We start from the raw sequence: 27,976 nt of genomic DNA, 5'->3' as shown, positions 1-27,976 counted from the left end.
AGCGCACAGAAATGCCGTTTACCTTCCTGCCGGAGCAGTACCTATTTATCTACGTGCACTTTGATGTGCTTTCAAACTGCTAAGTTGGCAGGAGCTGGGACCGAGCAACAGGAGCGCACCCCGTCGTGGGAATTTGAACTGCTGACCTTCTGATCGGCAAGCCCAAGAGGCTCAGTGGTTTAGACCACAGCACAGGAGTAAACCCTACACAAATCTGGAGTGGAGTCCCTAAGACAGTTGGAGGAGCCTTGTACTCCTCCTTCCAGAAACTCCTGCCGCCAAGTTGGTGCCAAACATCTTGCTCTGCTTTCCTTTGGACCCCATCAGGGAGGCTGAGAGGGGGGGCATAGCTGTCAACCCTCGCATTTTTGGTGGGAAACCCCCAAATTTAAATCCGTTTCCCGCTGCACCCCCGGATTGTAAAATACCCTGTAAATGTCCCGACTCCCGGCTGGCTGCTTGCTCACTTGCCGAGTGCTGCTGGAAATCGCCTCTGCGCATGCGCAGAGCCGATTTCTGGTGCCAGACATGCAGACACGGGCAGCCCAGCACCGGAAGTCGCTTCTGCGCATGTCTGGACATGCGCAGAAGCAACGTCCGGTGCCTCGCCGCTGCTGATCCCTTATTTTCCAATCTGGAAGTTGACAGCTATGAGGGGGGGGGTATTGTCATCTGGGCAGCCCAAAATCTCCACACACACTGCCCAGGCTTGCTCCCCAGAGAGGTCACTTTATGCTGCTAAAGGAGCAGTTTGACTTCACCCCTGGAGGCGCACTCCATTGTCTCTCAAGGCAGATGGATGCCAACCACACCCACAGCAGCAATGTATTGGGAAAGGGTTGCAGCTCAGTGACAGGACATCTGCTTGGAATGCAGAGGGTGCCAGGTTATGTGTAGGGCTGGGAACATCCTCTGAAAATCTGGTGTAAGTCAGAGTGGATAATACTGAACTCAATGGACTAGTGGTCTGATTAGACAGCTTCCTATGTTCTTATTTAAATCAGCTGTTTGTCGATGAGGACTAGAATCTTGCTCTCTCTTTTTTTAAAGGAAAAACTCACAGCTCTGTGGCAGAGCATTTTCTGACTCGGTGTCCTATGTCCCTATGTTAGCACGGCATACCTTCCACCTCTGAACTCATATTGGAGGAATACTTCATTCCAGCACAGCAGTGTGAGAGTGGGAAAAAGAGTTACCTGCCAAGAGGGGGCGCTGTGCCCCTGCTTGAGCCATTGCTCCAATTGGGGAGGGGGAAAGCAAGCCCAGAGCAGTACCTCACTCAGCGCTGCGACAGGCAGACTCCTTTCCGGATAGCTGCTTTGGGGTTCGGGGCGCTGCCCCTTGGGATGAGTTCAAGGGAGTCCTGCCTTCCTTCCAGAGGGAGATCGCTTGCCTGGCTTTGCCTCGGGACCCCGCTCAGTCTCACCTGAGAACAGCTAATATGTGACAATTTTCATGTCAGTTCGGCTGCCAAGCAAACCCAGGAGGCCAAGTCGGCTTCTAAACAGCCTGTCTGTGGAATGAAGCCGGCATGAAATTGACGCACATTCAGCAAGTGTGCAATGTGATAAAGGCAGACACATAGGCCTGGCCGGGGGGGTGGGGGTGGGAAGCTGAGGTCTCGGGTTCAAGCCCTCCCCCAACACCTGCTGGAAGTTTGGGTGCAACTCGCCACGCTGTTCTGTTGTGCCAGAAGCAATTGAGTCCTGCTGGCCACATGACCCAGAAAGCTGTCTGTGGACAAACACCAGCTCCCTCAGCCTGAAAGCGAGATGAGAGCCGCAACCCCATAGTCGCCTTGGGCTGGACTTAACCATCCAGGGATCCTTTACCCTTTTTCAAAAAAAAAAAAACCAACAACAACCCTCCAACATTTCTCCAGTGAAAATGGGGACATTCTATGGAAAAGCGGGACATTCTGGGATCAGATCAGAAACCAGGACAGCTTCTGTAAATCTGGGACTGTCCCTGGGAAATAGGGGCACTTGGAGGGTCTGTACACAAGAGTCACAATGACTCTGCACCACTTTCACTGTCTGAGACAGCAAGGCTTCCGAATGCCAGTAGCCGGAAACCGCAGGAGGGGAGACAGAGCTCTCATGCTCAGATCCTGCTGGCTAGTTTCCCCACCGGCAACTATTTGGCCCCTTGAGAACTAGATGCTGGGCTAGATGGGTCCGATCCAGCACGCTCTCCTTATGTTCTTATGCAGGGACCTCCGGATAGAAGACAAAGTAACAGGCTGGAATCAAATGGTTTTGATTGGACTTGGAAGAAGGAGGCTGGGGAGATCACCTGGTCACTCGCTGACCTCCTCCTGCTCACCATCCCCCTGGAGCTGCTCTTATCTTCTCTGCATCCCTCCAGGTGAATGCATAGGCCAAGGTACCGTGCGGAGATAAAGAAGGGCACCATCCAGCCACACGCAATGCCGAGAGGGAGCGGATGGAAGAAGAAATAAGTGAGACCAAACTCCACGCTTAATGCTGGCTTATTGTTAAGTTGCACCGGATTTTTCCTTTTTATGTTTTATTTTCAGGTCGACTCAGGTTTTATAGGCAATTGTGAGCTAGACATTCTCACAAAATAAGTAAGAAGTGCCGCAGCAGCAGGAGACACCAGGATAAATAGAGGCAAGTGGGCAGGCAGACATCAACCCACCTGGATTTCCAGAAATTATTATTATTACCGTATTTACTCGAATGTAATGTGCACCTTTTATGGCCAAATTACGACTTGAAAATTAGGGTGCACATTAGATTCGACGGTGCATTAGATTCGAATAAGTACGGCGTTAATTGCATTTTTATCCCACCTGTTTTCCTCCCCCTTCTCATTTAACCCCCACAATGATCTTGCGAGGTAGGTTAGGCTAAGAGATGCAGTGACCGGCCCAACGTCACCCAGTGAGCTTCATGGCCATGTGGGGATCTTAGAAAATCAAAGCTTTTTCGAAGAGCAAAGAAAGAGGACACTATTCAAGGCAAATAAATGCAATTTGTCTCGATTTTTACCCCTGAAAAAGAGGAAGAAGAGGACACATGGCAATGCTAAGGCTGTTAGCTGTTTGCAGTAATCGCTCAATGAGCCCCGCTTTTCTTTTGCCTGAACAGCAGGGTAAAATTGGTTTCAATCCATTCACTGATGGAGCACCCATTTGCAAAGGTAAAGGTAATGGTAAAGGGACCCCTGACCATTAGGTCCAGTCGTGACCGACTCTGGGGTTGCAGCGCTCATCTTGCGTTATTGGCCAAGGGAGCCGGCGTACAGCTTCCAGGTCATGTGGCCAGCATGACAAAGCTGCTTCTGGCGAACCAGAGCAGCACAGGGAAACGCCATTTACCTTCCCACTGGAGTGGTACCTATTTATCTATTTGCACTTTGATGTGCTTTCGAACTGCTGGGTTGGCAGGAGCTGGGACCGAGCAACAGGCGCTCACCCAGTCGCAGGGATTCGAACCGCCGACCTTCTGATCGGCAAGCCCTAGGCTCTGTGGTTTAACCCACAGTGCTACCTCAAATTCCAGCTGCTAGCTGGGGCCAGCAACGAAGGGGAGGCCATGGCCCTCGAGCCCCCATTCTGAGCTTCTCCCAGAGGCATCTGGCTGGCCTCTGCTGGAAAGAGAAGTCTAGGCTACACGGCCTGGCCTAGCTGGCAGTGGGGAAAGAGAGTAGTCACAAAACGTGTTTGACGGATGGATTAATGGAGCTGTCTCTGCAGGGAGAAGCACCCCCATCATCCTATCATCCGGCCTGGCCTCTTCCTTGCCATCTCTCCCCAACACTAGCTAGCTTCTTCCAGCCCACTATAGAGAGATATCCATTTCCTAGACACCTTGCCTTGAAATCTGGTAATAAGTGCAGTGGTCCGGAATAATGGTCCGCCAGTATTTCATCTGCGTGCTTTTCATTGTCTGAGAGCCTGTGTGCATCCCGGCCCTGACAAGCTATCAGTTCTCCTACCTTCATTTTAACCTCCCGGAGCTCAGAGTTTTCCCCGACTCTAACCTGGGAGCCATCCTCTGATCTGGCGATGGAAGATTGCCACATTTCAAGAAGTAAAAATCCGGACACAAAAGTTGTTGAGCTTCCTTGTTCTGTTGAACACTTTCCTTTTTCCCTTGATGAAAACAATGGGCATTTTGCTGGTTTTTTGGAATTCCCCTGGACGCTAATTTCGCCATTGAAATCCCAGACATATGGCGATCCTAATGGCACACAGACCACCGACAATTTTCTAGGAACCGCAGGTAAATACCATTGGTCCATTGGGCAAGCAAGGGGTTGGGGAATCCAGAAGTGACAGTAAAGAAATGCATATTTTTAAAGGGATTTAGGACTAACTAAAATCCCACGAAGTAATGCGAAAGCTTCTGAGTTTCACAGAGCTGTTCTGCAGGGTAGATGTCACTAACTGGAAGAGGGGAGGGCAGAGAGAGAAAAAAAGATTTCAGGACAGAGTGGAAAACTCAACAGTTTGTAAGATGCAATGCCAGAGGTGTTTTGCAGAGTTATTTTTATCGATTTATTTTCATAGACATTTATACACCACTAGGTTGTTTTTTAAAAGAACCTCAATGCTGTTTAGGAAAAATATCAGTGAGAAAAATGAACAATAATTTAAGACCTTTGTAAAAAGTTAAAAGAACTATAGGCTAGAAGGAAGGGGCACTTGAATCAGCTTTCCAAACATTGGGGTAGGCTTGCAAAACAAAAATGTTTTAGCAGGTGTAGAAAAGAGACGAGAACAGTGAAGGTGCCTGTCTGACATCAAGAGGTGGGGAGTTCCAAAGTGTAGGGGCTTGCACATTTAGAAAAAACGAGTTCTTACTGGTGTGGAAAGGGTATTATGTGGACACCACAACAATGCCAGTTCTTCTGAATGAAGCTGTTGAGTGGGCATATCTGGGGTAAGGCGATCTCATATGGAAGTATTAAAGATCTAATATGGAAGGACAGATCCTGAAGCTAAGGCTCCAATACTTTGACCACCTCATGAGAAGAGAAGACTCCCTGGAAAGACCCTGATGTTGGGAAAGATGGAGGGCACAAGGAGAAGGGGACGACAGAGGACGATAGTTGGACAGTGTTCTCGAAGCCACCAACATGAGTCTGACCAAACTGTGGGAGTGAGTGGAAGACAGGAGTGCCTGGCGTGCTCTGGTCCATGGGGTCACGAAGAGTCGGACACGACTAAACGACTAAACAACAAAGTGTGGGTAGAATGATGCTTTATGGAAACAAGATTCTTGATTGCAAGAACTTGTTGTTTTTGTGTGGCAGCATCTACAACTCCACCTATTTAAAACTCTACCTATTGACATCAGGTAGACACCTTCACTATATTCTCTGTGGTACCAGCTAACAACATTTTTGTTTCGACAAGCCTATCCAGCTGTTTAGAAAGTTGGTGCGAGTTTTAAACCGATTTTTTTATCTACCATTATTTTAACAGTTTGAAAGTCTTAATTTATTGTTAATTTTTCTTACTGGTAATTATTTTATCTTTTTTGTAAGTGGAATTGAGGGTTTTAATAATAATAATAATAATAATAATAATAATAATAATAATAAAGCAATGAAATGCAATTAAGAATTTGGAGGTGCCAGAACTCATGATCCTAATCTTGTGCCCCTTTAAGAGTTTTCCCATTTAACCAGTGAGTGGTTAGGACTTGGAAACTTATAGGCTCAGTTCATCTCCAGCTTTCTGCTGTAGTCAGTAGCGCCTCTCACTCTAGGAGCTCTCCAAGGTTCTGAAGACTGAGCACACTCTGCATTTTACCTGCTTCCAGTTAAGAACAAAAGAAGAGCCTGTTGGATCAGGCCAATGGCCCATTTAGTCCAGAATCCTGTTCTCACAGTGGCCAACCAGATGCCCTAATGGGAAACCTGCAAGCAGAACCAGGACACAAGAGCAAATCTCCTCTCCGGAGGTTTCCAGCAACTGGGATTCAGAAGTATTGCTGCCTCTGACTGTGAAGGCCGAGCAGAGCCATCCTGGCCAGTAGATATTGACAGCCGCCTCCTCCTCCTCCTCCTCCTCCTCCTCCTCCTCCTCCATGAATTTGTCCAATCCTATTTTAAAGACATCTAGGTGAGTGGCCATCACTCCTGCGTTAAACATCCTGGGGCACACCCAGTTTTTCTGAAGGTCATATTAAGTCTTCTACTTGGGCATACTAGGGACCCAGGTGGTGCTGTGGTTAAACCACTGAGCCTAGGGCTTGCTTATCAGAAGGTTGGCGGTTCGAATCCCTGTGACGGGGTGAGCTCCCGTTGCTTGGTCCCAGCTCCTGCCAACCTAGCAGTTCGAAAGCATGTCAAAATGCAAGTAGATAAATAGGAACCGCTACAGCGGGAAGGTAAATGATGTTTCCATGTGCTGCTCTGGTTCGCCAGAAGCGGCTTTGTCATGCTGGCCACATGACCTGGAAGCTGTACGCCGGCTCCCTCGGCCAATAATGCGAGATGAGCGCGCAACCCCAGAGTCGGTCACGACTGGACCTAATGGTCAGGGGTCCCTTTACCTTTACCTTTTTACTTGGGCATACTACAAAGCAGCAACTGCCCCATAGATCGATATAAAGCAGGTTTCAATATGCATGGGCAGTAAGAGAGAGCCTATGGTCATTCCGGCGTGGCAGAGCGGAATTCGAATCCAGGTCTCCTGTGTCCCAAGATACGGATGGGGAGCCTGTGGCCCTACAGATGTTTTCAGAGACCCACCCCCATTGGCCCCAGTGAACAAGGGAGAGTGAGAATCGTAACCCAACAATACTGGGAAGCTACCGATTCTCCATTCTCTCTCTCATAAGTTAACCTGCTTCTTGCCCATCTATCATCCAATAATCTTTTAATTTATCTCCTTCCCATGCTCTTTTCTCAGCCGTCCATCCACACACTTATGCATGTTAAATCGTCAGTCCAAATCACTCAGCGTCCCCATGCATCTTCCCCGACTGACATCCGTCTTTCCAATCTCTTCGACATGGTGCCGGAGGAAAGGAGGAGTCGTCATGTTGGTAAGAAGGAGAGATGGTACCACACAGGGGGTTAAAAGACAGGAGCTGGTCAAAACTCACCCCAGCCTCTCCACCCGTAATACGAGGACGATAATACTGGCCTACCTTACAGGGATGTTTTACAAGGATTGCATGAGATATCAGTAAGAGCTGTTCGACAGTGGAATTTGCTGCCAAGGAGTGTGGTGGAGTCTCCTTCTTTGGAGGTCTTTAAGCAGAGGCTTGACAGCCATATGTCAAGAATGCTTTGATGGTGTTTCCTGCTTGGCAGGGTGTTGGACTAGATGGCCCTTGTGGTCTCTTCCAACTCTATGATTCTATGATCATGTTGCCCATGAATTCCATATATTGCTGTGACCGGTGCATACCCAGAGCCAGAATCAGAGACGATACCCTCCTCTGAGGGGGACCCCGCCATGTATTGAGATAAAGGGAACTCAATACCATGGCAGACACCCAGGGATTATGCATTGGGGGACCCAGTATCTCCTAACTGGTCTTGGCAGGAATGGTACACATATTTATACTCTGCTCTGTTGTAATAAAAATCCTCAAAGCAGATTCCAAAAAATTTTTTTAAAACATCAGTAAGAAAACTGAACACCAACAACTTAAAACATTCAAAAAGTTAAAATAGCAATAGACTGAAAGCAGATTAAAACTCGCATCAGATGTTAACTTGGAAACGCAGCTGTTCTTTGGTCTGATAGTGATGAATCTGGGTAGGCTTGTTTAAACAAGAACATTTTTAGCAGGTGCCGAAAAGTGCGCAGTGAATGTGCCTGCCTGATATCAATAGGCAGGGAGTTCCGAAGGGTAGCTGCTGCCGCACTGAAAGACTGAGGTCTCTCTTGCAAAATTCCAAGCTCGGGCCTCCGGCTGCCTCATTAATACTGTGGATTTATGAATGATGCAAGCCTCGCGCTGCAGGCAAGGCGAAAGCTCCCCCGTCCCTCTCCCCCCTCCCTCTCCCCCTCCCTCTCCCGCAGCCATTAGCGTCTGATTTGTGAGGCCGCGTGGCTGGCGCGTCTGTTTTAAAGGCTGTTCCTCCAGCCCCTCAGGTACCCATGAAAATCAGTTTTACAGCTCAAGAGCAGGAGTTTGGCTTCTTTAAAAGGCAGCAGAGAAGGAGAAATGGGCTGGATAATCAGGGCGGTCTTTGAGGTGGGATTGCAGATGCAAGGGGGGGGGGTGTTCCTCCTTGCCTGCCTTCACCCCCCAAAATGAGATGTTTCATTTAAATGTTCTTCCGAAGACCCAACCAAAGTAATGGCGTGCTAAGTGTTGTGTTTTTTTTAAGCCAATTGGCATCCAAGGGACAGGTGAGCTACACAGCAAGTGCTGCAATTATTTTGACAGCAACTTGGCCCCATTGCAGGCTGGAGAAACCAGCAGCCCTGCGGATATGGATGGACTCCAACTCCCGTCAGCCTCAGAAGCCAGCCTGGTTAATGGAACCGGGAATGATGGGAATGGGAGTCCTTCTGGGTTTGGAAGGCCAGAAAGACTCCGACTTCCTTCCTGCCTAGGAGTGCAAGGTAAAGGTAAAGGACCCCTGGATGGTTAAGTCCGGTCAAAGTCGACAATGGGGTTGTGGTGCTTATCTTGCTTTCAGGCCGAGGGAGCCGGCATTTGTCCACAAGCCGCTTTCCAGATCATGTGGCCAGCAGGACTAAACTGCTTCTGGTGCAACAGAACACCGTGACAGAAACCAGAGCACACAGAAACGCCGTTTACCTTCCCACCACAGTGGTACCTATTTATCTACTTGCACTGGTGTGCTTTCAAACTGCTACGGTAGGTAGGCAGCAGCTGAGACTGAGCAACAGGAGCTCACCCCGTTGTGGGGATTCGAACTGCCGACCTTCTGATCGGTGAGCCCAAGAGGCTCAGTGGTGTAGGCCACAGCGCCACCCGTGTCCCTGCGTTGCAAGGGCAAGGAGAGTCCTGTTGGATCATGCGAGTGGCCTAGCATGGCAGAGACCTGGGGTCAGTGGCTCCAGGTGCACAATATTGAGGAGGTGCAGACCAGACACCCCCATGCAGGCACTGGCTTCTGTGGGGATCCCCATCCCCTGCCCAGGCACTTCCTGGTGGGCCCCGTTCCCGGGTCCCTGCCCTTCCCTGCCTGCCGCCGGGGGTCTCTGGGCCCCGGAGCCCAGACTGGTTTCGCCATGTGCCCAGCCTCCTTGCTGAATGGCTACCTGGTGGGCACTCACTCCTATATCGAAAAGCTAGAAGATGCTCAGAGGAGAGCAACCAAGATGATGATGGAAATCAAGCCTTATGAGCAATGACTTAGGGACTTGGAAATGTTAGCCTGGAGAAGAGAAGACCAAGAAGGGGCACAATATCTGCAAGGGCTGTCACATGCAAGATGGAGCCAGCTTGTTTTCTCCTTCTCTGGAGGGTGGGACCCAAATCGAAGGATTCAAATAACAAAGAGATTCTGGCTAAACATTAGGAAGAACTTTATGATGGTAAGAGCCATTTGGAAGTGAAATGGACTCCCTTAGAAGGTTGTGGAGTCTCCTTCATTTGTGGTTTTTAAACAGAGCTTGGATGGGCATCTCTCAGGGATTCCTGCATTGCAGGGGGTTGGACTAAATGACCCTTGGAGCCCCTTCAATCTCTCCTATGATTCTATGACCCCTCTTGATGGCAACCCCCTTAAAAAAAATTAAAATCTTGCACGTTTTCTGATGTCTCCAGCTAAGTTGCCCTTGCCGCCCCCCAATCATGTGTGCTCACCATGTGTGGAATAGGCAGGCATTGACTCTGCAACCATGTCACTGAGACTGAGCCCCAGTGGACCCCTTGATGCCAAGGGGAGCTTTGCATCCATGTGCTCCAGAGACGGTTTGCAAAAGGCAGCAACCCAATCAAAGCTGGCAGCCTGCCATCTCTTGTGCTCCGGCGATTCACTGACACCCAGCTGGCCCATTGTGAGGCACTTATCTGCAGCTGGAAGCTGTGCTCCGAGATGAAGCCCAGCGGAGAGGGAAAGCATGGGTGCGGGAAACGGATCTTTAGCAGGGTCAGGATAAAGCAAGCTGGGAAAGGGAGGAAGGGAAGCCTTCATCCGGCCTGGGCTGCCTTCTCTGCCAGCCTCTGAAGCACCAACTGTCGCCTCTCCTCAAAAAAGGATATTGTTGAGTTTGAAAGGTCCAGGAAAGGGAAGCCAAAATGATCAAGGGGACGAAGCAACTCCCCTATGAAGAACGGCTGCAGCGTTGGGACTTTTGAGTTAGGAGAGGTAAGAGGCGACATAATCGAAGCTTATAAAATTGTACATGGAATAGAGAAAGCAGATAGAGAAAAGTTTCCATCCCTGGAACTCGGGGACATCCAATGAAGCTGAATGTTGGAAGATTCAGAACAGACAAAGAAATAATAATAATAATTTATTTATTTATTTATTTATTTATTTATTTATTTATACCCCACCCATCTGGCTGGGTTTCCCCAGACACTCTGGGCAGCTGCCAACAGAATATTAAAAACATGATAAAACTTCAAACATTAAAAACAGGGCTGCCTTCAGATGTCTTCTAAATGTCAGATAGTTGTTGATTTCCTTGACATCTGATGGGAGGGCGTTCCATAGGGTGGGTGCCACTACCAAGAAGGTCCTCTGCCTGGTTCCCTGTAGCTTCACTTCTTTCAAAGAGGGAACCACCAGAAGGCCCTCAGAGCTGGACCTCAGTGTCAGGGCTGAATGATGGAGGTGGAGACGCTCCTTTGGGTATCCTGGGCCTTTGAGGTCATTTAGGGCTTTAAAGGTCAGCACCAACACTTTGAATTGTGCTCAGAAGTGCAGGTCTTTCATGACTGGTGTTATATGGTCTTGGGGGCCACTCCCAGTCACCAGTCTAGCTGCTGCATAATGGATTAGTTGTAGTTTCAAGGTCACCTTTAAAGGTAGCCCCACGTAGAGCGCATTGCAGTAGTCCAAGCGGGAGATAACCAGAGCATGCACCACTCTGGCAAGACAGTCTGTGGGCAGGGAGGGTCTCAGCCTGCATACCAGATGGAGCTGGTAGACAGCTGCCCTGGACACAGAATTGACCTGTGCCTGCATGGACAGCTGTTAGTCCAAAATGACTCCCAGGCGGCACACCTGGTCCTTCAGAGGCACAATTACCCCATTCAGGACCAGGGCGTCCCCCACACCCGCCTGCCCCCTGTCCCCGCAAAACAGCACTTCTGTCTTGTCAGGATTCAACATCAATCAGTTAGCTGCCATTCATCCTCCAACTTTCTCCAGACACTCACACAGGACCTTCACCGCCTTCACTGGTTCTGATTTAAAAGAGAGGTAGAGCTGGGTATCATCTGCATACTGATGAACACTCAGCCCAAAGGACTTCTTCACACGGCACAGAGTTTACCTGTGAAACTCCTTCCACCAGGAGATAGTGATGGCTGCCAACTTGGATGGTTTTTTGAAAAAAGGATTAGACACATTCAATTCTCAAAACTTTATTGGCATATCGACAAGATTCCGGGAAGCTTCAGTGCAATAAAATCACTCAGCAAAATCTGCATCTAACAATTCTTCTTTTATCCATCTCTGTCAATCACTTGTAGCTGAGTAAGATTGTCTTGAATGAACACGGTCTTCACAGTGTGTCTGTAGGTGACTATGGAGGCCAATTCTGGATCCACAAGTCCTTCCACAATGGGGACATATGTTTCTGGGTGGGAATTGATCACGGTGTGGATTTGCCAAGCGTGCCTTCCTCTTAGCACGTTTCTCCCTTGCGTCCTGAGTTCGAGTGTCTTCAAAGCCCATGACACCTTAGGTCAAGGCTGTTCTCCAACTGGAACACTCACAGGCCAGTGATTCTCAATTGTCAGTGTTTATACATTTTTAAAGGCTTGCCTTGAGAGAGTCTTTAAACCTCTTTTGTTGTCCACCGACATTACGCTTTCCATTCTTAAGTTGAAGATAGAGCAGTTGCTTTGGAAGACGATAATCAGGCATCCGATAATGTTGTATAACGTTTGCAAATCCTCATTCCGTGTTGCAGAAGCTTGGCTTAATATTAACAACAACAACAACAACAACAGCAACAACAGCAACAACAACACTGAATTTTTGCTTATGCAGAACAGGTCTTATGTGGCTTGGTTCCAAGTTCTCACTTGGTTCCAAGTTCCCAGCACATCTGGAGGGCACCAGGTTGGCAAATGGTGCCCTATAATTTGAACTGAGTTATTCACTGGGCTAATGCCCTCCGACTCTGCGATTCACCCTCTGGGATGAGGGTGTGATCAGATCCACCCATTCCTTAGTGCTACCACTGCCTCCCGTCCTATCAATCAGTTATTGATCAGGAGAACGTTTCTCATTAACTACCCTGGATAAGCAGCTGGTTCTGCTGCCACCGCCTGAAGCCTTTTGGATTTATGCGTCATCTCGAGGAAAGGAATCGAGCGACCAGGGGCAGTCCTGTTTTATTAAGTAGGCAACCCCTCCCAAAAAAATATCAAGCATTAGCACAGACAATAAACACAATTTCCTGAGGATTTGTAGGCTATGATAGCAGGCGCTGCAAATCAAAAACCATGTGGAGTCAGGAGGCAGTATGAGTACTTACACAATCCCAGAAAGGCTAACCAATGAGATATTAAATTATTGTCAGAAAACCCAGGAGCAGATATACAGCAAAAGAAGGAAACAATTCTTTATTCCACGAGTGTCTGACTAGAATTTTCTAATGAGGAACTATCTTTACAAGCTGAAAAGTGAAACAAGCTAGGGGGAAAATTGGGATCTATTCTGGACTGTACAGAAATGGGTGGTAGCGCCCCCTGGGGGGTTTCTTGATGGGGCACAGGGAGGCGAGAGGGTTTCAATTGGGTGCTGAAGATGTGAATGATTGCCAGTCTTTGAAAAGCTGGTATCTGGCTCAATTTCATCCATTCGGTTGAATTGATGAAGCTAAATAGTTTTGATTGGGTTGTTGTTGTTTTTATTTTGATTATGTACTTTGTGGTTTCATATTATGATTTTGTCCTGTGGGCCACCTTGAGTTCCTGGAGGCAGCTGGAGGATGGATGGCGGCTAACCGATTGAGGTTGAATCCTGACAAGACAGAGAAGCACTGCTCTTGGGGGACAGGGGGCAGGCAGGTGTGGAGGACTCCCTGGTCCTGAATGGGGTAACTGTGCCCCTGAAGGACCAGGCACGCAGCCTGGGAGTCATTTTGGACTCACAGCTGTCCATGGAGGCGCAGGTCAATTCTGTGTCCAGGGCAGCTGTCTACCAGCTCCATCTGGTACGCAGGCTGAGACCCTAGGTGCCTGCAGACTGTTTCGCCAGAGTGGTGCATGCTCTGGTTATCTCCCACTTGGACTACTGCAATGCACTCTATGTGGGGCTACCTTTAAAGTGACCTGGAAACTAGAATGTGGCAGCTAGACTGGTGACTGGGAGTGGTTGCCGAGATCCCATTACACCAGTCCTGAAAGAGCTACATTGGCTTCCAGTCCGTATCCAGGCACAATTCAAAATGTGGTGCTGACCTTTAAAGCCCTAAACGGCCTTGGCTCAGGGTACCTGAAGGAGCGTCTCCACCCCCATCATTCAACCTGGACACTGAGCTCCGAGGGTTTTCTGGTGGTTCCCTCCCTGTGAGAAGTGAGGTTACAGGGAACCAGGCAGAGGGCCTTCTTGGTAGTGGCACCCACCCTGTGGAATGCCCTCCATGAGATGTCAAAGAAATAACCAACTATCTGACGTGTAGAAGACATCCGAAGGCAGCCCCGTTTTTAATTACTGATGTTTTATTGTGTTTTTTAATATTTTGTTGGAAGCCGTCCTGAGTGGCTGAGGAAACCCAGCCAGATGGGCGGGGTATAAATAATAAATTGTTGTTGTTGTTGTTGTTGTTGATGATGTTGATGATGATGATGATGATGATGATGTTAGGTGGTATATATATTCTATATATACATAATCATCATCAATTTGTGGAGCTGAAGGGGGATTGGCCCCCAAAAGTTTGAGAACGCCTTCTATACAGCATACTGTAGGTCTTCAACCAATGGGTTAGGACAAGGTAACTGTTAAGTGGATTTGCAGCTGGTTGACTGACCGAACCCAAAGAGTGCTCACTAATGGTTCCTTGTCATCCTGGGGGAAAGTGACCAGTGGGGTGCTGCAGGGTTCTGTCCTAGGCCTGTTGTTGTTCAGCATCTTTATAAATGACTTGGATGAAGGAATTGAGGGGATGCTCATCAAATTTGCAGGTGACACAAAACGGAGTGGTAGCTAATACAGCAGAAGACAGAATCAGAATTCAAAATGACTTTAACAGATTGGAGAGCTGGGCGCAAGCTAACAAAATGAATTTCCATAGGGACAAATGTCAGGTTCTGCACTTAGTCAGGAACAAATATAGGAAGGGGGACACCTGGCATACTAGCAGTACATGTGAAAAGGATCTGGGGTCTTAGCGGACCACAAACTGAACATGAGTGGACAGTGTGATTCAGCAGCAAAAAAAAAACCCCAACAAACCTAACTCACTCACTCACTAACTAACTAATTAATGCTATTCCAGGCTGCATCAACAGAAGTCTAGTATCCTGATCAAGGGAAGTCGTAGTCCCACTCTATTCTGCCTTGATCAGAACCCATCTGAAATACTGTGTCCAGTTTTGGGAACCACAATGTAAGAAGAATGTTAAAAAGTTAGAACGTGTTCAGAGGAGGGCAACTAAGATGATCAATGGACTGGGAAGAAAGCCCTATGAGGAATGGTTGAAGGAGCTAGGTTGACTGAATTTTGTACATTCTCTGGTCAATGTGCATAGCCTCCACGGAACATGCTCTTTTCTCCCGATTCCTTGTTCAAAAGTGTGCAACCTGCACTCCTGTCCCACTGCCTAATCTCCCAAGACCCACCACATACCACAGAATCATAGGGTCATCTAGTCCAACCCTCTGCAATGCAGGAATCACAGCTGTCCCTTTCCCCCACTGATCAGCCAAGCACCAGGAAGAAAAGGGGGAGGAACCCCCAGATCAAGGTAATCATTTTTTTCTGAAGTACCTGACTTCCCTTCCCCTTAACATATCCAAAGCATTCCTCCCTCTTAAATTTATTTCTTGCTCAGGGCTCGCCTATCATCAAACTGCACTGCCAAGCTTCTTCTGCCAGATCTCAGCCTCCTCTCCTTTGATTCAGGCAGGTTGTAGAAAAGCAGCTTGCAAGGCAATCATTCAGGAACCCAGGAATCAAGCGTAGCTTCTGCAGGGGGACTTGAACCCTAGGTCAGGCTGTGGTTCAAAGTTGAGGAAGAATAAAGAGGTCAACTTCATGGGTGTAGCCAGGGGGGTGCAGGGGTGGAGCTACCCCCCCCATCAAGTTAATACGTAAATAAAAATATTTAACTAACTGACCAATTGCGTCACAGATAACTCTGTTCTGTCCTCCCGCCAACATAAAGCCTGCACCCCTAAAATAAATCCTGGCTATGCCTATGGTCAACTTCTCACAAGTAGGGGGGTTCCTGTGGGGCTCCAGCCGCCATCACCCCAGACCATTGGCCACGGTGGAGACTGTTGGGCAGCCAGGATCAGAGAGAAGTTTCCTTCCCTCTCTCATAACACTAGAACTCGTGGTCACCCAAGGAAATCCTTCTTCACACAGTGCAGAGTTAAACTGTGGAACTCGCTGCCACAGGAGGCAGACAGAAGCAAGGCTCTTCTTGTGGGACCTCCAGGTCCAGAGGCAGTCTATCTAGATCCGTAGGTTCTTAGGGGAATTGGACCACTGTGAGAAGAAGATGCTGAACTAAGTGAGCCATTGGTGTGATCCAGCATCTGGGCTCTTCTCATGTTCTTAAGGTCCCCAGCCTCAACCTCTGGCAACATTTCCAGGTAGGGCTATGAAAGACTCTTGTTCTGCCTTCAGGTAGGTAGCTGTGTTGGTCTGAGACAGTCGAAATACATTTTAAAAATTGTCCAGTAGCACCTTAGAAACCAACTAAGTTTGTTCTGGGTATAAATAAGCTTTCATGTGCATGCGTTCTGAAGAAGTGTGCATGCACACGAAAGCTTATAACCAGAACAAACTTAGTTGGTCTCTAAGGTGCTACTGGACATTTTATTTTGTTTTTTTATTCATCCCTCTTCTGCCTGTAACTTGGGGTGTGTGGTGGCGGCCTTGCCAGCTGCTTTGCAACTAATACTCATTTAGATGGTCTGATTCATTAGAAGGCATCTTCTGATGAGTCCCATTTGGTGTCTGCCAACACGCCCCCCCTCCAGCATTAGCTAATCCCCTCTAGGCCCTGCAAAGAGTGACTCAGGGAGGGAGAATGAGACAAGATCAGGAGTATCTGCCTGGTAAAGGGGGGGGGGTGTTTTCCTCTGGTTCCTGGTAAGCACCGACTTCTGGGAAGGAGTCTGCAACTGTGCCATTCCCAAATTTGTCCTCCTGGCATCACTTCTGCCTGCTGTGCATATGTCATGAGGCTTTCATAGGATCCTGGAGTTGGAAGGGACCCCAAGGGGTCATCTAGCCCAACCTGCTGCAATGCAGGAACCACAGCTAAACGATCCCTGAGAAACAGCCACCCAAACTCAAAAACAATTCTGGACACCTGGGTCCCCACCCCCTGCTTTTAGTCTCCTGCCCCAGCTTGTATCATTGTGCATCCCAGGTAGTTGCAGAGCAGCGGAAAGGAATCCAGCTATTGAGGGCAACCCCGTCGTAGAAATGGGGAGCTGTCATGTTTAAAGGGGGTCTCCGAGGGTCATCTAGTCCAACCCCCTGTGATGCCGGAATCACAGCCAAAGTATCCCTGGAAGGTGGCTCGGTCCTTTTCTGACATCCTTGCGGGGCCCAGCCCAGTGGTACCCATAGAGCAGGAGGCAATGTTGCCTAGCAACCAGAATGCACTCCAAAAGCAAAAAGGGGAACCCTGCACCACCACCACCTCTGCCCCTCAAACTGGGCCACAGCCCATATAAAGTGTTTGTAGTTGGGTGGGCAGGCAGAGGGAGAGAGAGAGGCATGGCAGCTCTGATTTGGAAACCAAGAGATGCTTCCCGTGAAGCAGGCACTGATCAGGGAGGGCTTTGTTTGCCTGCAGGAGCAGCGCCAACGCCAATTAGCATCGTATCCTAGCCTCCAGGCTGTAATTAGCAATCCAGGTCATCTCTCTTGACATATCTTATTTTCCGTGTTGTTGGGGAGGGGGGAAAGGTAAGCTCTGGGCGGCAATTGGCAAACAGGGTAGAGATTGACTGAGAGAGAGAGAGAAAGAAAGAGAGAGAGGGGATAGAAATCAACTCTGGTTTTTTCAGATTCTCCTTGTCTTCCTTCCTTCCTTCCTTCCTTCCTTCCTTCCTTCCTTCCTTCCTTCCTTCCTTCCTTCCTTCCTTCCTTCCTTCCTTCGATGCTGCCAGTCCATGTGGACATTATTGTGCTTGGATGGGCTACGCTCCCAACTTGGCTCCCAGTGTTCAGATTTTTTTATTTTAAATAGATTTTGTTAAAGTTTGAAAAAAAGAACACAAAGGTCAATATCGAATATCATTTCATCAAGGATAATATAAAAACTAACCTGAATAAAAACACAAACCAAAAGAAAAGAAAGAGGGAACAAAAAAAGAGAACTTCTAATTCTTAGTCTGTCAGCCATATGTAGAAAATTGTTCAACACCAATTAGGGTTGCCATGTGCCTTCTTTTTCCAGGACATGCCCTCTTTTTCAGGGAGGGAATTCGAAACAAATTGCATTTATTTGCTTTGAATGGCTGTCATAGCACCCTCTCCTTTGCTCTTCAAAATATGACAACCTTAATTCCTATTTCTATAAACCAATATTATCTTCAGCCCTCAATCCCAGATTGTGTCTATAAGGAGTTTTCAATCTTTAGCAAATGCTGATAATGACTTTTCTGAGATTAAACACGTTGATTTCTCCATCTCGGTTCAGTCCGGTAATTTTAATGACCATGCCTCTGAATTGATGAATCTATCCATTCGGATTGAAGGAGATTCCAACTAAGCATTATGAAGAAATTTCTGAGGGTTAGAACTGTTCAGCAGTGGAACGGACTTCCTTAGGGGGTGGTGGACCCCCTTTCATTGGGGGCTTTTCAACAGAGGTTGGGTGGTCCCCTGTCAGGGATTCTTCACTTGTGGTTCCTGCATTGTTAGAAGATTCGGGACAGAGAAAAGAAAGGACTTCTTCATACAGTGCATAGCTGAGCTGTGGAACTCCCTGCCACAGGAGGCAGCGATGGCCACCAAGCTGAATGGCTTTCAAAGAGGATTGGACAAATTCATGGAGGGGGAGAGGACTGTCGAGGCAGCAATGCTTCTGAATGGCAATTGCTGGAAACCACAGGCTGGGAGAGTGCTATGGTGCTTAGATCCTGCTTGCAGGTGTTATAGGAATTCTTATATCTATACAGTATACTGTATATAAAAATGTAAACTGGGCATGTCTGTTCCTCTCTAATGTTCAACGAAAGTGCTTGACCGATAGTGTTGAAATTTGGACACAACGCCACATGCGGATAGGACACTTTCCGAACACAGATGTCACACCTGGGCCACGTAAAAAAAACCCTGAAATATACTCGGAGTCGAGAGTGAATTTCATGCTCTTTATTCAGCTCATAGTCATCAAGGAGAAGAAGAGAAGACGAATGGCTCTTTTCCCAAAACCATCTGCTTATATACATTATTTACACAATGGGCCTTGCGTGATTGGCTACTTCAGGGCTACACCTGTGGGCCAATTATATTGTGGATTGACTTCTGCCTGCAGCCTGATTGGCTGCTCCTACAGGCCAATCAGGTAGCAGATTCACTTCTGCCAGCCGCCTGATTGGCTGCTCCAGCAGGCCAATCAGGTTGCGGATTCACTTCCACCTGGAGTTGGATTGGGTAGCTCCCGCTGATTCTGAATCCTATTGTTCTAGGATTCAGCTCAGTACATAACACCCCTCCCCTCTAAGTTCCAGTCCTGCCCGGGAAGTTGCATTCGTAGTCCCCAAGATCTGCTGGCCGCCTCCGTGTGCGTTGTGGCCTGGGGTGTTCCTTGGTCAGGGGTTCTGGTTCTGGCTCGTGTTCCGAGGCTGCTGGCTGTGCCGGGGCTGTCTGGTCTGGCGCCACTGAACCACTAGGTTGTGGCTCTGGTTCCGGTGTCCTTCCAGCCTCGGGGCGCCCCTCTGTGCCTACTGCTTCTGCTTCCCCTGCCCACCCCTCTCGCTCTACAGGCCTCACTGCCCTGCTGTCCCCTTGGGACCCCTCTGTCCCGCTCTCCTCCCGGGTTCCTCCTGGGAATCGTCGCCGTAGCTGGTCGCAGTGGCGGCGCCAACATTGCCCCCCTTCCGTTAGTACCTCATACGACACGGGACCAGTCACCTTGGTGACTGTGGCGGGTACCCATGCTGGGCCTGCCCCAAAATTCTTTGCATACACTGGGTCCTGGGCCACAAATGTCCGGGAGTTCCTGCCTTTCCCCACCACTACCTCATCCTGAGCTCTGTCGGGGTGAAGTCGGTCCAGTCTAGTTGCAAGGCGCCGGCCCATTAGTAGTTCAGCTGGGCTCCGGCCCGTTGTTGTGCTTGGGGTGCTGTGCTGTGCTAGAAGAAATGCGGCAAGGCGGTATTCCCAGTCCCCTTGTGTCATGCGGCGGAGGCTGTCCTTGGTGGTCCGCACCATGCGCTCCGCTTGGCCATTGGTGGCAGGGTGGAATGGTGCTGAGCGGATGTGGCGGATGGCGTTCTGCGCTGTGAAGGTCTGGAACTCCTCTGACGTGAATGCGGTTCCATTGTCCGAGACGAGAGTGTCAGGGAGCCCGTGGGTTGCAAACAGCTTATGTAGTACCCGGATGGCTGCCGCCGTAGAAGTGGACGGTACCAGTGCGACCTCCAGCCATTTGGTGTAGGAATCCACCACTATGAAGAATGTTTTTCCCTGGAAGGGGCCAGCGAAGTCCACGTGCAAGCGTGACCATGGTTGTCGGGCGGACTCCCAGGGCTGGACTGGGGCCCTTGGGGGATCCGGGCGGGATTCTTGGCAGGTCTGGCAGTGTTGGACCCAGGCCTCTATCTCTCTGTCAATCCCCGGCCACCACACATAACTCCTGGCAAGGGCCTTCATCCTCACTACCCCTGGGTGTGTCTCGTGTAGGGCTGTGAGGACCCTTTTGCGGAGGGGCTGGGGAACAACAACCCTGCTTCCCCATAACAGGCACCCTTTGTGGGCCGACAGTTCATGTTTGCGGTTTGTGTAGCCAGCGAATTCTGGCCCGGGGCTGCTGCTGGGCCATCCTCGCCACACCCAGTCCAGGACCCGGGAGATGACCCTATCTTTTGTGGAATGGTGCGCAACTTCTTGTGCCTGAATGGGTCGGTCGGGAAGCAGCTCCAGGGTCATAACCTCTTGCGCAGGCGCTGGGTCGGGGCCTGTTTCTGGTAGTGGTAGCCTGCTGAGGGCGTCTGCGTGGCCCATCGCCTTCCCAGGGCGGTGGATTAGTGCATACTGGTAGCCGGCAAGGAAAATTGACCACCTGAGGACACGTGGAGACAACACTTGGGGGGTCTGCTTCTTGGGGGCAAACAGGCCAAGCAACGGCTTGTGGTCAGTCACTATGGTAAAGGGCCGCCCGTACAAGAAATCATGGAATTTTTTTACGCCCTTCACGATTGCCAGACCCTCCTTGTCAATCTGTGAGTAGTTTCGTTCGGCTGCAGCAAGCGTCTGGGAGAAGTATGCCACCGGCACCTCTCTTCCATCCGGGAGTTGGTGTCCCAGGACAGCGCCGATGCCATAGGGAGAGGCGTCGCATGCCAGCACCACTGGCAGCCTCTCGTCGAAGTGTGCCAAGACCGAGTTCGAGACGAGCAAGTCCTTGACTGCCTGGAATGCGGCCCTTTGTCGCTGGCCCCACACCCAAGGGGCCCTTTTATCTAGGAGTCTGTGTAGGGGCTCCGCTACCGCTGCCTTATGGGGAAGGAAGGCATGATAAAAGTTCAATAGTCCCAAGAATGACTGAAGTTCGGGCTTGCTCTTGGGCGCTGGGGCCTCACAAATGGCCCGTACCTTGTCACCGGTTGGATGGACCCCTTCTGCGTCCACCTTAAATCCCAGAAAGTCCACCTGCGGCACTCCCAGTAAACACTTTTCCCGCTTCACCTTGAGGCCCGCCGTCTGGAAACGGTGCAGGACGGAGCGGAGGCGGTCCTCAAATTCCTCTGGTGTGGGCCCGGCGATCAGTACATCATCGAAGAAGGGGGTGACGCCAGGAATCCCTTTAAGGAGAGAGTCCATTAGATTCTGGAATATGCCTGGTGCCACGCTAACGCCAAATTGCAGCCGCTTTACTCTGAATGCCCCTCTGTGCGTCACAATCGTCTGAGCCTCTGCTGTGGCTTCGTCCACAGGCAACTGTTGATACGCTTGGGCCAAGTCCAGTTTGCCAAAGATTTTTGACCCAGCCAGGGTGGCGAGGACATGGCTGACCACTGGCACTGGGTATGCATGGGCCGGGAGAGCCTTGTTTATGGTGCATTTGTAGTCTGCACAGATGCGGACCGAACCGTTAGGCTTGACGGGTGTGACAATTGGAGTTTCCTAGGGGGCGTTGGGCACCGGCTCCAGCACTCCTTGCTCCACGAGCCGGTCCAATTCCTCGTCTATGCGGGGTTTCAGGGCGAACGGGACCCGGCGGGCCTTGTGCCTGATGGGTCGTACAGCGGGGTCTAGCTGTAGGGCAATGGGGGGTCCTGTATATCGTCCCAATGCCCCATCGAAAACCCCTGGAAACTCTTTGCATATGGCGTCCACGTCCACTTGTAAGCTAGTGCGGTTCACCCCGGTAACGGCTAGCCCCAGAGGTCCAAACCATGCCAGTCCCAATAAGCTAACGTAGGGGCCCTTAACTGCCAGCAAGTCCAATTGTTGCTTTCGCCCTCGATATTGCACCCTGAAGGTCCCCACCCCCATTGTAGGGACCTTACGTTTCTGGAAGTCCCGGAGGGTGAATGGGGCCGGCCTTAGTTTGGGACCCCCATTAGGGCACAGTTCCCTTAATGTTCGGGCCGAGATTATGGATAGAGTTGAACCCGTGTCCAGCTCCATGCGGCATGGGGCTCCCTCTATCTGTACCTCTATATAAATTTTCTCTGTGCTGGGATGGGGCAACTGGAATACCTGGTAGTCCGTGATCTCCGTCGAGTTGCCTTGGTGCATGGTGCCGTGTGACCTGGGGCTCCTGGGTCGGTCATCTGATGCTTGTCGACGGGTGAGTCGAGCCTGACACACCCGGGCGATGTGTCCCAATTTTCTGCACTGCCTGCACTCTGCGTTGCGGAAACGACAGGTCCTCCTCTCGTGGTTCTCCCCGCAGCTTGCACAGTTCCCTCCTTCTCGTCGAGGCTGCTGTGGTGTGTGTGCTGCTTGAGTGCGCCGCTGTACTCGGTGTACTTCCTCCCTGTCAGATTCGGATTCGTCGGTGAGGTCTTTGTGGTAGACCCTCGGTTGGGATGGCGGGGCCGGTCGTGCCTCTTGCGTTGACCTCTCGGCGGCTTCAGTTGCCAGGGCTTCCTCCAGAGCAATCTGGAACGTGAGGTCTTTTTTGGCGTAGAGGCGTCGTTGCAACATCTCGTCCCTCAGGCCACCGACGAGGCGGTCACGAAGCATGTTCTCCAACTCTGAGAAGTTGCATAACCGGGCGGCTTGGCGGAGGGAGGTCACAAACCCAGTTATGGTTTCCCCCGGGGCTTGCCGCTTTGCGTAGAAGGCATTTCGGCAAGCTACCACCGAGGGCTGTGGTGAGAAGTGCTCCTTCAGCCGTTCCATTATTGTTTTGTAAGAGACGGTAGCGACATCTCTAGGTGCAAGGAGAGCCCGGGCGATTTCAAACGTCTCCTCTCCACAGACGCTGAAGAATGTCGCCCTCTTCATGGCATCGTTGGTGACTTCTTTCGCTTGCAGGAGGAAGTTGAAACGGGCGGCGTACCCTTCCCAGTCTCCTGATGCTGGTTTGAATGGCGAGAAGCTGCTGTCGGTTGCCATTCTGGGTTCCTTGGGTCCTGGAGCTGAAGCCTGGATGCACGGTGCGATGCAGCGGTGCAGTGCGTGGTGGCGGTCAGCTCAGCAGGATCCCACCTTCGTCGCCAGTGAAATATACTCGGAGTCGAGAGTGAATTTCATGCTCTTTATTCAGCTCATAGTCATCAAGGAGAAGAAGAGAAGACGAATGGCTCTTTTCCCAAAACCATCTGCTTATATACCGTATATTCCGGCGTATAAGACGACTGGGCGTATAAGACGACCCCCCAACTTTCCCAGTTAAAATATAGAGTTTGGGATATACTCGCCGTATAAGAAATACGACCTGGCGTATAAGACGACCCCCGAATTTTGAGATGATTTTCCTGGGTTAAAAAGTAGTCTTATACGCAGGAATATACAGTACATTATTTACACAATGGGCCTTGCGTGATTGGCTACTTCAGGGCTACACCTGTGGGCCAATTATATTGTGGATTGACTTCTGCCTGCAGCCTGATTGGCTGCTCCTACAGGCCAATCAGGTAGCAGATTCACTTCTGCCAGCCGCCTGATTGGCTGCTCCAGCAGGCCAATCAGGTTGCGGATTCACTTCCACCTGGAGTTGGATTGGGTAGCTCCCGCTGATTCTGAATCCTATTGTTCTAGGATTCAGCTCAGTACATAACAAACCCCAAAACCGTGTTTCAGAACACACAACTCACCCCAAAGTGCATGCTGGGAAATAGAACCCAAAGGCTGACAGTTCCTTTTCCAAGGGTGGGGGCCAAGGAATAGAGATACAGGGTGGAGGCCTCGCATTTGCATACTAGGCCGAGCCAAGGCCTACAGACCAGGCCTCGGCTCTACTTTACAGACTAGGCCGATTGGAGCCCTGAGTGGTTGGTGGGGGGAGGAGGGGCCTGAATAGGTCATCATGGGTTGAGCCAGGGTGGGGGGAGTCACAGAGATGAGACACAACAAGGGGGGGGGAGGAAAAAACACATAGTCCGGGGGGGGACATCCTCCCCCTTTCCTGGGAAACAAGGACCCTGAGTCAGGCACAGCAACGTATATAAACCACATGTTTGAAATGGTACAGGAGAGCAACCCTGAAGGCATTTTGACTCTCCCAAACTGACCTCAAATATTTCTCCATGAGGAGGAAGGAAATGGGAAAAGCTTTCCAGTTGCCTTTGGACTGTAAGGGCTTACACCTCCCTGTAAATACAGTCTGGCAAGTATCTGTTAAGGTGAGCACATTATCAATATGTGCAAGAGATTCAGGAACTAAGTATTTGTCATCTCCAAGGAAAGGCCAAGCTACCCAGAAAAGGCAATCACATAAGGCATTATCAGGTATCCTGGCAGACAGGAGAGAAGCAACACACTCAAATTTCTGCTGGGGACCACCTCTTTCTCTGATGTATGTATGATGTGTTTTTGGGGGGGGGGGGTCTTGAGCTACAGGGGAGGCAATTTCAAAAGTCTATCTAAGGGCTTGCACACCAATGTTCTGGGTTCCTCCTCCCTCCTGTGTGTGGGGATGTGAGCACCCTTTTGCAACAGTTTAATAAAGATCATGCTTACTCGCCACTTTCCTTCTCAATATTCTCTGGCTGGCCTCTGTTATTTTCTCCTATCGATAGAGAACCTACATAAGGACTCTATATGGGCTCTTGGATACCCCATAAGGGATAAAGGAGCAGAACAGGCTTCCCACAGGCAATTGGTTAGACTGCATGGTGCTGATAATGCCAAGGTTGCAGGTTTGAGAGCTGGAAATTCCTGCATTGCAGGGGGGTTGGACTAGATGATCCTCAGGGTTCCCATAGAATTGCATTCTATGATTCTGTGATGCTGGACTAGATGGGCCCCTTGGCCTGATCCAGCACCCAAGCTCTTCTGATGTTCTCAGTACATGGCCGTGAAATTCTCCAGGTATGTGAATGCAGGTATTACAAGCCACCTTTCTCTCTTCCTTCCTGCGCATTCTGACAAACGCCAAAGGTTCCCTCTCCAAATGTGCTGTTTTTGTTCTGGAAATCTCCTTCTTAGAGGAGCCTGCCTTGCTGCCTCGTAAGTACAGACACTGTCTCATCCAGGCAGGGGGAGAGGCCTTTTTGGGTCTGTATCTCCTCCTGATGCTTCACCACGAAATGTTTCCTGTCATTCCTCCTGACTTTTTTATTTTTCTGCCGCCTCCCAATGGTTCCTGTCGCATTTTGTCTTTGATAGTGATTGACACCTTGATTGTGCTCTATCGTTTCTGACTCTTTTGTGGTGAGTTGCTTTGAATTTTTGGCATCCGAAGGAAACCAGGATCAGTCCTTAAGACACTCGGCATCTGTAATTTGCACTCCTAGAGAACCTGGAATTTGAAATTCAAACCAAATGAGGCAGCCTCTCATTCTTGCTCCCTCCACCAATTATTATTTACTGAGTTTCTCCTCCACATGTTTCCTCGAAGGTGCTCAAGCTGGGGTACATGGTTCTCCCCCTCCTCATTTAATCTTCACAACACCCTTGCAAGGCAGGTCAGGTTGAGGGGCAGTGAGTGGCCCCCATGGTCAACGAGGGTGCTGCATGGCCTGGTTGGGGTGTGTGTGTCAAATCCTGGTCTGACATTCTAACCACTATGCAACGCTGCCTTTCCGCAAATTCCCACCTGTCAGCAGCTCTCCTCCCCTAGGCATGAGTGGCTCTTTAGACACACCCTAGACTGACACCCAGTTCCCCATATATACAACTTGCAGGTAAACACTGTGAGTACAGGATGCTGGACTAGATGGGCCCTTGCCCTGGGCCAGCGGTCGGGCTATTCTTAGGTTCCTACGGAGCCTCCAGCTCCAGAGGCAGTCTATCTGAATCCCTAGGATCTTTGGGGTATTTAGCCACTTATCGCTTGCTCCCTGTTATCTGGGGGTGGTTTCAACCTCCCTTCAGCCTCCGAGTAACACCCCAAGCTGATAAACAAGCCCACTAGGAGACTTTTTAAGCAGGGTTGTGTTAGGTGAGCTGGCTGGCTCGGAGAGGCTTGAGTGCTAAGATTTTGTCAAGATTCATAGGGAGCCAAGCTGGTTGTGTCTCCACCACCCGCTAGGGTGTTAATGAGGCTGTAACAAGTTTCTGGGCTGGAAGCAGAATGTAATTAAAGGGTCTTTCCACACCGAACCAGGAGGGTCCTTTTTTAAAATCTCTGCAATTCACTGGTGTCTGTGGTGTCAGACCAGGCCTCCAAAATGAGAAATCTAGGAGGGAGGTTATCCAGATCTGGACTAGAGAGCTTTTGGCAGCAACGGTTTGCACAGAGACCCTTTCAACAGGCTAATGACAAAACCACCTTTGTCTCCGAATTTTCCACTGGAAAGGAAGACGGATCCACCGGCTGGACACCCTCAGAACACTTGCCAAATAGTCCGTTACCTCTAATTGGACACCAATTATATTGAATCTCCGTCTTTGACTCAGAGACTCAGTCCTCTTTGGAAGCTGACATGCAATGGGGTGTTTTTGTGGAAAGATCTCGTCTGACAGCTGCGGCGGCTTCTGAAGTTTTCTTCGTTGGACACCAATTCAGAATAAATCCAGAGGGGTTTGTGGGGATCAATGGCAAACCCCTTGCTCCTATCTCCCCAAGCATGCACAAACATACCCCACACCCCAGAAATGGCTTTGACTGGCTGGCAATACCAGGTGAGGGTAGCTGATAGTTTCTGCGTGTGCTGTAGAGGGAAGTAAGGGTCAGGTGGGGCTTGTCCACCCGGCATAGCTGCCAAGTTATCCCCTTTTTTAAGGGATTTTCCCTTATGCTGAATAGGCTTCCTCACGAGAAAAGGGAAAACTTGGCAGCTATGCCACCTGGGAAGGGAGCCCGTCTAGGAAAATGAAAACTCTGATCCTCAACCTCTGTTGCTTTGTGTCAGGAATGAGCCAGCTCCATGTGAAGGTTTGCAGCCAACTGCAGAAAGCAGCCAAGAACAGAGAGGCTTAGATGTGAGCCAGGCAGGGGAGAGCCGGCAGCTGCAGACTTCGGCTTGCTGATAAGGCCCTAGCTGAGAGCAGGCTAGAACACAGCCAAAGCTCGCAGGAAGCACAAATAGGAGCGAATAGTCTCAGAGTCTCTTGGAAAAGGAAGAGGCTGGAGCTGATCCAATAAGTTCACAGAGTCGGCGAATGGGAAGGCTGCTAGACAGGAAGCAAAACAAGAGACGCAAGGGGCGTCAGTTCAGTATCTTCTGTCGACGCCGGATGGAGTCTTCAGAAGGGTCATCTTGAGTACTGATGCCAGAGACTTTGTCCAAGCCGTCTGGAACTATCTGTTTGTTTTTGCAATAAATCCTCCTTTTTAATTACCTACGCTTACTGTGTTATCAAGCTAGGAACCTGTACTCCTGACACTTGTGGGACATCTTCAGGAGAAGAAAAGGCTCAGGAATAAACCCACACAAATCCAGAGTGGCGTCCCTAAAATGGTTGGATGGTGCCTTACCTTCCTGCAACTCTTTTTTTATTTTAGATTTTTATTTATGCTTTTCAGGTTTATACATTTCATTCATTTTACAATCATTTTAACATTTCCAAACCTGACTTCCTTCCCTCTCTTTCTGCGGTTCCTTAAATTTGTTTTTAATATCTTCTGCATATCCAAATTAACTTAATTTGCTCATTTTTTAAATCTACTTTAAGTAAAACTGCAGGTTATTGCACTAATCCTGCCAATGTTCTTATCTGTTTGCAATTTATCTGTAAATATTCAATAAACCATTGCCATGTGACGGGTATAGGACTCCTTTGAGTTGTTTATGACTCAATTAGGAGCCACTGATTATCGCCCGGCGCGCTTCCTCTAGCGCTTCTCTGCTTCCGTAGATCCGGGCTGGCAGTAAAACACACACAGCAGAGTTCTTCTTCTTCTCA

The 27,976-nt window shown here is 49.6% G+C and overlaps 1 protein-coding gene across 1 annotated transcript in view; it reads right to left on the bottom strand.

The window, feature by feature from the left end:
• Positions 1 to 23,226, bottom strand: part of LOC132592278 (uncharacterized) — a 436,287-nt gene extending 413,061 nt beyond the window's left edge. Inside the window, exon 1 of the mRNA XM_060275476.1 lies at positions 19,958 to 23,226. Within this exon, the coding sequence (XP_060131459.1) occupies positions 21,638 to 23,080 (1,443 nt within the window). The 5' untranslated portion in view covers positions 23,081 to 23,226 and the 3' untranslated portion in view covers positions 19,958 to 21,637. The remainder of the gene's footprint in view (positions 1 to 19,957) is intronic.
• Positions 23,227 to 27,976: the final 4,750 nt, after the last annotated feature.

The sequence above is a fragment of the Zootoca vivipara genome, chromosome 6 (assembly GCF_963506605.1).
Source record: "Zootoca vivipara chromosome 6, rZooViv1.1, whole genome shotgun sequence".
Classification (NCBI taxonomy): domain Eukaryota; kingdom Metazoa; phylum Chordata; class Lepidosauria; order Squamata; family Lacertidae; genus Zootoca; species Zootoca vivipara.
The sequence above is the reverse complement of the archived record's forward strand: the minus strand, read 5'-3'. Positions and strand labels throughout refer to the sequence as shown.